At 37.4% G+C, this 8816-nt stretch overlaps 2 protein-coding genes across 4 annotated transcripts; both read right to left on the bottom strand.

The window, feature by feature from the left end:
- Positions 1 to 27: 27 nt before the first annotated feature.
- On the bottom strand, positions 28 to 2340 carry upp2 (uridine phosphorylase 2). The gene is made up of 7 exons (XM_004555394.5): positions 2003 to 2340; positions 1730 to 1844; positions 1481 to 1639; positions 1256 to 1370; positions 926 to 1135; positions 693 to 839; positions 28 to 567 (listed from the first exon to the last, which is right to left on the bottom strand). The coding sequence occupies exons 1-7, from the start codon at positions 2053 to 2055 to the stop codon at positions 425 to 427; spliced, it is 942 nt and encodes a 313-aa protein (XP_004555451.1). The 5' UTR covers positions 2056 to 2340; the 3' UTR covers positions 28 to 424.
- Positions 2341 to 2798: 458 nt separating this feature from the next.
- Positions 2799 to 7555, bottom strand: LOC101471579 (uncharacterized protein C7orf57 homolog). 3 transcript variants are annotated; one of them, XR_013093545.1, is made up of 8 exons: positions 7442 to 7554; positions 7132 to 7178; positions 6797 to 6961; positions 6591 to 6687; positions 6138 to 6246; positions 5790 to 5876; positions 3238 to 3330; positions 2799 to 2939 (listed from the first exon to the last, which is right to left on the bottom strand). XR_013093545.1 is itself a non-coding variant. In XM_004555393.3 (8 exons), the coding sequence occupies exons 1-7, from the start codon at positions 7519 to 7521 to the stop codon at positions 3249 to 3251; spliced, it is 651 nt and encodes a 216-aa protein (XP_004555450.3). In that variant the 5' UTR covers positions 7522 to 7555; the 3' UTR covers positions 2799 to 2939; positions 3238 to 3248. The 3 variants fall into 3 exon arrangements, 2 of the variants coding, with proteins under 2 accessions (XP_004555450.3, XP_012775703.2); XM_004555393.3 differs by having other exon boundaries at positions 5794 to 5876; positions 6797 to 6949; positions 7442 to 7555; XM_012920249.2 differs by having other exon boundaries at positions 5794 to 5876; positions 7442 to 7551.
- Positions 7556 to 8816: the final 1261 nt, after the last annotated feature.

Here is an 8816-nt window from a genome sequence, read left to right on the forward strand (position 1 = left end):
TTCAAAGACTCCAAGTCTGCAAAAATGTCCAGACGTGATATTTTTATTTCAATTCATTGAAGTGTGTTTCTTGGTCTTAAACACAAGCCCTTAAAATTCAAAGTAATCTCCTTTCTTGCTGGACTGTAATTCCAGCTTTGGCAGAGATAAACATGGAGATCAAGATACAGAACATATCATTTTGAACATTTGTGTTATTTTACAAGGATATATTTCTAGATAAATATAGTAGATATAATACATACTTACACATATACTCTATAAGCATACATGCAACACGCTTAATATTTTATTGTCAAATAAATCATAAAAAAAAATCTTAATGTCTAACTTTTAAATATTTCAGTATTAACATTTTAAGTGCAATATATATACATATCCACATGAGTCAAAACTATGTACATGCTACAGGGCGACTGGATTGTTAGATAATATATCCCAGGCGTTTCTTGATAAAATGGGCCACCAGAATTTGAGGTCTCTGCTGATATTCCACCAGAACATCATGAGATGATGTGATTTGGTCCCCCTCAAAGCGATTCAGCAATGCAACACATACCACAGCTCCTGGAGAGTGAAATGAGAGTTTTTAGAATAGTGCAGTATGTCAAAATCACAAGTAGAAGATGTACTTTGCAGCATTCAGAAGGTTTTGCCTTCATACAGTGTTTGCGTTGTTAGAAAAATAATACCTTTGAGACCACAGACACGGCACATAGCAGCGAAAACAGTGGACTCCATTTCAATATTCCTCACTCCGGCCTCATAAGCTTTCCTCAGATACTCCAGTTTCTCTTCTTGGGAGAAGGAGCACAGAGCTCCATCCAGTCGGCCCTGACCTACAGAAACGGAAAACAGGATTTGTCAGGGGATGACAACTAGGAATTACAAATAAATGTTTAATGGAATTCTGTTCATACTGTACCTTCATAGAAGTCATGGGTGCACATGGTGTTTCCGATCACTGTTGGAAAAGTTTGAAGCTCAGAAGAGCACTGCAGAAGCTCGTTGGCCACTCCCTCATCCAGCTCAGTGTTCCTGGTGATAACTTTACCCAGAACGACCTGTTCAAACTGGGGGCGAAAAGAGTAGTCCACTGCTTTTTCCGTGATCACCACGGTCCCTGGAGCCAGACCTGTAGATGACACAGGGCATAATTTTCTTACATACTTTAATAAGAGTATTGTATTAATGACTTGAACAACTTGTTTAACTGCATGTAAAACTTTCTCATATTAAAATCAAAAAGACTTACCGACTCCACCAGACGTTCCCAGGCGAAACAAAACCACATCACAGCACTGGGCATGGTGCAGGAGCTTGATGAGCTCATGCAACATGATGGAGATTGATGGGACTCCCATTCCATGCTGTATTATATACACATTGCGTAGAAATTACATTTTCTAATCTGTAAAATACTTTTTCCTAACAACATTTAAAGAACAGTTCCACCCACAGCAAATAATGAAATACCTACACTTATAGAGAGAACTGGTCCCACTTTGTACATGCAGTAGCGATCAGTTCCCTCACAGATATCTTTGATGTCTCCTGGGTTTCCTGGCAGTTTCAGCTCCTGATGGATGAACTGGGCGAAAGCCTTCATTCGGTTTGCACTGCCACCAACACACACAAACTGTGGGAAACAGAGAAAAACAGAGGATTGTTGAATTGTTTTAGAGCTTTTAGAAAATAGTTTTATTTAAGCTGGACTTATTTTACAAACCTTAATATCTCCAAACATTTCAGGAAGGTTGTGAGTCTTAGTGCTCAGGCTGAAGTGGTAGAGAATGTCCTCTTCCATGGTGTCCAAATTGGGATTTTTTACTTGGACCTGTTCACTGAGTAGATTTTAATGCATTTTAGTTCATGAAGAGTGGTGAATCGACAATAAGTATATGTGCATGGATTAAATATATATTAAAACAGTGACATAAGTTTAAAGAAAAGCATCAAGAAATACTGTTTAAAAGACTTAGTTTAGGTTGCCAATACTTACTTTATATACTCATTCTCCTCATTCCCCATGTGGTTCAGAAGTATCGGTGTCATTACTGCAGCGTACACTTTCAAATGAAGTTTTAAAATGTCTCAAAACCTCCAAGTGTTTTCAGTTACTGCTTTCCAAATAAGAGTCATATCAGACTGTGCAGCAGATATAGTGGTGACCCCTGACCTTGCCACTCATTGGTTCCAGAAAGAGGGGAGTAGCTCAACCCTGCTGCTCCCACAAAAACATCCTCCAAGCCCCAAACAAACAGAGTACGATCAACCATAAAATTACCACAAAATAATAAAAATTACTGTCTGGTTCTAAAGTGTAAGTAAAGTTTTAAAAAGTCATACGAGCACCAGTCAAAATAAGCAATTGTTCATAAAGACAGTATTAATTTAAAGGCTGTTAACTCTTACAAAAGCATGAGTGTGTGGGTGTGTAATGTGTCACCAATAGCCAATCTGAGGCTGGTGAATAACTGGCGTGTACTGACATAATTTAGCAAAAGAACACCGAGATAACCTCTGACACTAGCACTGTCATATGAAAACAGAAACGCACAGAGCCAACATAATGTACCACGAACAGGAATCATGTTTAGTGTGGAAAATTTAGCCTGTGACATATACATATATATAAATGTTTCATTTTGGATTGGTTTCATTTTATTTGAATTATCAAACTTTTCCCAAAAGCTGACATTTACAGCCTTGTAGACACAGAAAAAAAACTTAACACAGGAGTTAACTGATGCCTTCAAGTGCACCACTAAAAATCACAACAAATAAAACGTCCAAGCTGTAATTCAGTGAGGCACTTTAATGCTCGAGTAAAAGATTTAACAATACAAATTTTTCTAAAACAAAGTAAAATGCTTGATGTGTCTCAGCATGAATCTTGTACGCCCTTTTCCCATCCAGGCACCCGGCAGTCTTCCGATCTATTGAAATTGAAATATATAAGAGTACAAGTCATTGTCACATAATTCACTATTATCTCTGTTATAGTGTAAAAAAGCCTTCTAAAGTCGTAATGACTGGGACCTTGAATTTTGTCACCTTCATCTTACATTCTGGTTATTAATAATAATACCCTCATAAAATCCATACACTGCTTAGCAGTTGGCCTTAATTTCCTTTCATAATGCAAAATGAGCATTCTGAAAGCAGAATAGGAAATTGGAATGTGTTATGCTTATTATAGGGTTAAGACTGTAACTCCATTGCTGCACTACTTACTTGACACGTCACTATACTGGTTTGCTGTCTTCTGCATAACCAAAGCTGAGCAGCTTTGACATGTCAACAGGGGCTGGTTTCTTGTCAATTACTCTGAAAGAAGATTAAAAATATAGTCCAAATATGATGGAAACAGAAATGTGAAAATTTGATCTTTTTAATGTCTTTTCCCCCTGTCTCTCTTTACCAACAAAGCTCGTTATTTCACTACACATTGCCTACAGTGCTCACAGTTTAAACATTAAAAATGGACCGTACCCCTCCAACACTGAATAAACTCTGGCTACTTATTACAAAAATTGGCTTCCCAACTAGTATTTGTCAAACAACACAAATATAGCAAAGATCCAACTGTGCAAAAATGATCCAGCAAAAGACTGGCTGCGTCTCACATTCAACATTTATCTCTTATCTCATTCAGACAAAGCAACAAAGAGAAGCACAAGTATTTTTCTCCAATTGGTTAGTCAGTCTTCTTCTGTCTGGAAACTTCCAGATTGCAACTGACTCATCTTCCTCCAACACTGTAGCTGATCAGCAGTTAAAAGTTGTTGCGGTAGGTTGATCTGTTCTGGAAACAAGCTTAATATATTACCACACTGGGGTGTTTGCAAATTTCACATAACTTTTTTATGGTAGACCTTTTGTGGAGTGCTTTCAACAGATATGATTGCGATCTCTGGTGCATTGCATGCTAGGTTATTTTGGGTTATTGACAAGTCACTGACATTTTCCCAGAGGTACAGAGAGCACACAGAACTAATCAGCTGTTAGCCAAAGCAAATAGATGAACATCTGGATTCATCTAGAAACCATCTCTCTGGGTGCTCTTTTGTTTGACCTAAGTTTTCAACCTGCCCAAGAGCATTTGTGCTTTGTCATCATAACACAGAGACGTATGGGACAGAATGTAATTACAACAATGTCTTGAATGTACATATATTTTTTAATTAGCCATTTATCTTTGCATCCTATACTGTATTATCTTAATGCTAATTATTACAAAAATAGAATGCCAAATATAAATAATATTAGTAAATAATACTCTAGACATGTTCGAATATATGTAAATAGATGGTCAAATCACTGTATGTAAATTAAGGTTTGTTTGATTTTAAATAACATTTAATAAAAGTCAATGTAATTAACTAATTTGTGATATACTATTTCTGTTGTTTCTTTAGTAAAAACAATGGGGAAAAATTCATAGTAAAAATAAAAAAAACCAAAACCATCCCACGCCTTTATCTGAAGTTCATACTAGACGGAACAACACTGTTTTCCTGTAACAAAATGATGTTTGTACTTGGATTAAACAGTGGTGGAGTGCCTCACCTCTGCAGGGTTGGGCAAGAATAACAGCAAAGGTTTTTTGGGTTTCATGGAAGTCTGCGTCACTTTAAAGTTTCATTACTGCATCCTTCTGGATTTAACATTGGACTGTTGTTCGTAGTTTACACTGCTGTTCCACTCTTGTGCTTTTAAAACCCAAATATTGATTTTCACCCCTCTGCTTAGTTCCCTCACTCATGCTGATCTTTAACTCTGGCCTGCATCGGCAACCATAATATACTAATAGTATATCAGTATGTTCTTTCTCCTTCATATTTCCTGCATAAAGTTGAGACATGCGCTACTGTAGTTTTTTGTTTTTTTGTTTTAATTACAATGGACAGTTGGATGGTGTCCTCATAATAAAAAGCACATACATGTTGCCTCTTTATCGATCTTATTTCGTCTGCTTCCTCATTTCAGGGAACTCTTGTGTGTGCCAGTACGCACATGAATGTTTATACCTTAACTGACTAACCATGAGTAAGTAAGCAGTAGGTCATACACCAGATCTTAGAGACTCCTGGTTGTTCTGGTTTTAATGGCTGACAATATTGTTGACAGTGAGTCATTTAGGATGAATAATTTAATTTTGATCACTTTATCCACCCATTTCAGCAGGACCACACATAGTTAGTTGGGCACCATGGTGGCTCAGTGGTTAGCACTGTTGCCTTGTTGGGTTCAAACCAGGCCCCCACCCGCATCTTCCCTGAGTGTATGTTTTATGAGGGAGATCTAAGAGCTCCAGTTTCACCCCATATTGAAAAATACGGTGGGTTGATGCTGCCTGTGTAGGCCCATGAAAATCTCCCAAAAGACATGATTGATTACTTTCTGCTAAATAAAAAAAGTATACACAGTTAAATGATCTGATGCTCTCCAACTGAGTTCAGTTTCATTACTGGCAAGCACAAATTGAAATAAACAAGTTTGAATGCAATCAGAAATAGTTGCACATACAGGACAGTGCAGGAAAGCTTTATGACCTTTTATTCTATGTGGTTGTCTACTTAAAATAAAGACCAAAATGGACTGCAATTCATTATTATACATGTCCAATGTCATTTACAACAAAGGTGGATTAGTATTAGTGTATTAGTATGATCCCATTATACTTTATGTCAAAGAATCTAATAGAGTTGTAAAACTGCCCTATGAGACCTCCCTTACACTAAGCATAAAACAGAACTTCAGCACCATCTTGTGACCACACTCACTTACATCCTCCTGAATTTGCTGGCCTCATGATATTGACTGGATGTCTGCAACTTCTCTGTCTCACTTTGGTGGACAGAAATGTTGTCCTGTAAAAAAAGTAAAAACAAAATCAGAATACGTGGACGTTATTTGTTGTTGACTAATTATTCCTAATTTGGTTGTTTTTGACAACTTAGCAATCAGCTTAAGTCATAGGAAGAAAGTACCTGAAGCACAAAATAACTGTCTGATACTGAGTATGTAACACTAAGCGAACAGTCCTTAAACTAACAACACAAGAGGTGGGATAATTGTTTATGGATCATATGCCAATATTAGTTTTCTAAATGACGTTGGCATTACTGTACCTCCTCTTTCTCATTGTTGCTGCTGTTGTCTCTTTCCCAGGCTGACATGTTGTCGCTCCCAAAAGGAGGTTCTTGTGGTTCAAAAGCTCCGGGGATTTTCTTCTCTTCACTGTTAATTAGCCAGTTGGAAAAAACAAAACAATATAGGTATATAAAAGTATCAAATCCTTAATGACAGCTTAAATACAAGATCAAGCAAAAACAAAACAAAACACAAAAACAACCCCCCCCCCCCCCCCCCCCCCCTAAAAAAAATAAAAAATAAAATAAAATATGGCTGTGGTTAGCGAAACAGGATAGTAGCATAAAAAAAGGTTTTGTTACATAAACAGTACTAGCAGTGGGAGAATCTTTACGGTATTACTGGCAAGTATTTATGTACGTATTAGAATAAAAACAAAGTGTACATACTACTATGAGTGTGTGGTGAAAACAATAACACAAATTTGAAACCTTGGCTCGCTTAAGTCTCCTGATTCAAAGCCAAACCAATGTGGAGGTTTGTATGAACTGGGTTTAGAAATAACTGATTCCTCGTGGCACAGAAGTCCTGTTGAACAAGGATAAGAAAAAAAACACGGGGAAAAAACTAATGTTTGTAGCAGTTATCATACGGCAAGAGGAAAACATGGAAATGTAAGAAAACAGGACGGCTTTACCCCTATGCCCTCCTTGTTTTGCAAGTTTTACATAATCAGAGTCACTCTCTAGGACTCCAACTCTTCGCCCTCGGATCCTCTCCTCAGGAAGAGTGTTGGTAGTTGGGGACAGTCCAGGGATCTGTGAGATGTGGCCATTGCTTGTATGGTATCCTGTTTTGACTCCTGCAGTTTTAGTATACAAGCACACATATGTATATATATTCATTGCTTTATAAATTGCATTATCCCATGTGCCTATGTTACTTCACACAGCATCTCTTCACCAGTGTTATCCTCATAACCTGCACAACCTGCACACCCTGAACTAAGTATTCATAATTAGTTTTACTTGCCATATTTTGTTGGTTCCAGATCGTTACTCGTGAGGACGAAGGAATTTCTGGTGGAAACGGAAACAAAAAAGCCTGTCAACCTTTCCAGTTATACCTTGAGCGAGCCGCAAGCTGTTGTCATTAGCACCATCAAAGCAATAGTTAAATTAACCTTGGCGTTAGCTAGCTAATGCTATCTGTGGTAGCCTTGATTTTTATCCACGCCTGTAATTAAACACACATGAAAAGTAACATGACTAATTTGACTAAAGTTAAAGTTTCAAGATAGCGATTAAACTTCTGATTTAAAAGTAAAACGTCTTCGACTTACTCTGAATTCATTGTGAAAGCGGAGTAAGAAGCCGCTGTGAGTGGAGGCAGACTGTTTGGAAGTTGTGATCGCGTTTCCATGGAAATGGGCTTGAGCCCTCTGGAATACAGTTGCTGTCCAGAGAAAAGTGCTGCGCGCAGAGTGAATACTCTCATAGGGTGCATGGAAAATAAACAACAGTTAGTTAGTTAGTTAGTTAGTTAGTTAGTTACACTCATCATGGGCATGAGTGTCAATGGTAATTTGGGGCTTTTAATGATTTCTTTGAACTGTGAGTTTTGCAAGGTGAAATGATTCTGCAGCGTGCATCTTCGACGACTGCAAAAACTTGGAATTGGGGTTTGAATTTATTTAGCCCCCCCCCCCCCCCCCCCCCCCCAAAAAAGGGGTAATATTTGGTTGAAAAACACTTCCTAGAGTTTTGCCTCAAGGCACACCAATGACCCCCCACTAATTGGGGGCTACTGTCTTAGAGCACCGACTTCTTTCTGCCGCCTTTCTATGTGGATGACATTTAGAGAGAGATTTGATGAGTTGAAAAGCTTTGTGTAAGGTGTATTTGAATAATGTTTTTAAAAATAATCCATTGACAACTTTTCAGTAATTTTCTATAAATAAATACTATCCAAGCATAAACTATCCTTTAGCCAAAGTTCTTCTTTTCAACCAGAACAAATAGGCTGTCTGCACTTTCTTCTTAAAATGTAATAAAGAATTAAAAGTAGATGCAAATCTGTAGGCGATGGGACATTATCTTTACTTTCTGTACATGAATACCTCTTAGGATAATTTTTTTAAAAGTATTATTTCTTTTCTCTTCAGCAGCCATGCATGCTTTGAAGTATACCAATAATTTATGAGGCCTCAGGTATGTTCAGAGCTTCTCTCAAGTGCTAAGGGCATGCGCACAGCAATCCAAATAGCAGAAGGAGCTTGCGTTAACATGTTAAGCTACCCAGAGAGAATATGTCAGTGACAGGAAATGCAGTCTATTCCTTCAGTAGAAGATCGCAATGTCGCCTGAGATCATTTGGTAGTAAGAAAACGAATAATGCACAACAGCAAACAAGGCAAAAAACACTTTATGGGTGAACCCAGAGACATTTCGCTAGATATGTAGTGCATCTGCGTTTTTAAAAACACTTCACATTAAAAAAAAACATAAAATACATTGACACAACACATGTTATTTTTCAGAAAATTGTTTTAATGTGTTTATTATGAGAAAAACAATGTTGTTTGTATTCAAAAATTGCATGTTTCTTAATTATACCAAGTTATGACTAAAAAGCACTTTATGACAGGATAATGATAACATTATAGGCTTAAATATAAGGCAAAAAAAATTGACACACAATTAGATTGGCATTTGACC

This window comes from Maylandia zebra, linkage group LG16 (genome assembly GCF_041146795.1).
Source record: "Maylandia zebra isolate NMK-2024a linkage group LG16, Mzebra_GT3a, whole genome shotgun sequence".
Lineage (NCBI taxonomy): Eukaryota > Metazoa > Chordata > Actinopteri > Cichliformes > Cichlidae > Maylandia > Maylandia zebra.

Bases quoted from the DNA above. Each gene is read 5' to 3' on its own strand.
- upp2 (XM_004555394.5), bottom strand. From the start codon at position 2,055: ATGACACCGATACTTCTGAACCACATGGGGAATGAGGAGAATGAGTAT. The intron at 1,136-1,255 runs GTAAGTCTTTTT...TGTCATCTACAG, and splicing joins GGGAACGTCTGGTGGAGTCG to GTCTGGCTCCAGGGACCGTG. The intron at 840-925 runs GTACAGTATGAA...CCGTTTCTGTAG, and splicing joins CACCCATGACTTCTATGAAG to GTCAGGGCCGACTGGATGGA.
- LOC101471579 (XM_012920249.2), bottom strand. From the start codon at position 7,521: ATGGAAACGCGATCACAACTTCCAAACAGTCTGCCTCCACTCACAGCG. The intron at 7,179-7,441 runs GTAAGTCGAAGA...CGTTTCCACCAG, and splicing joins GCTTTCACAATGAATTCAGA to AAATTCCTTCGTCCTCACGA. The intron at 6,247-6,590 runs GTTTCAAATTTG...GCTAATTAACAG, and splicing joins GGAGACTTAAGCGAGCCAAG to TGAAGAGAAGAAAATCCCCG.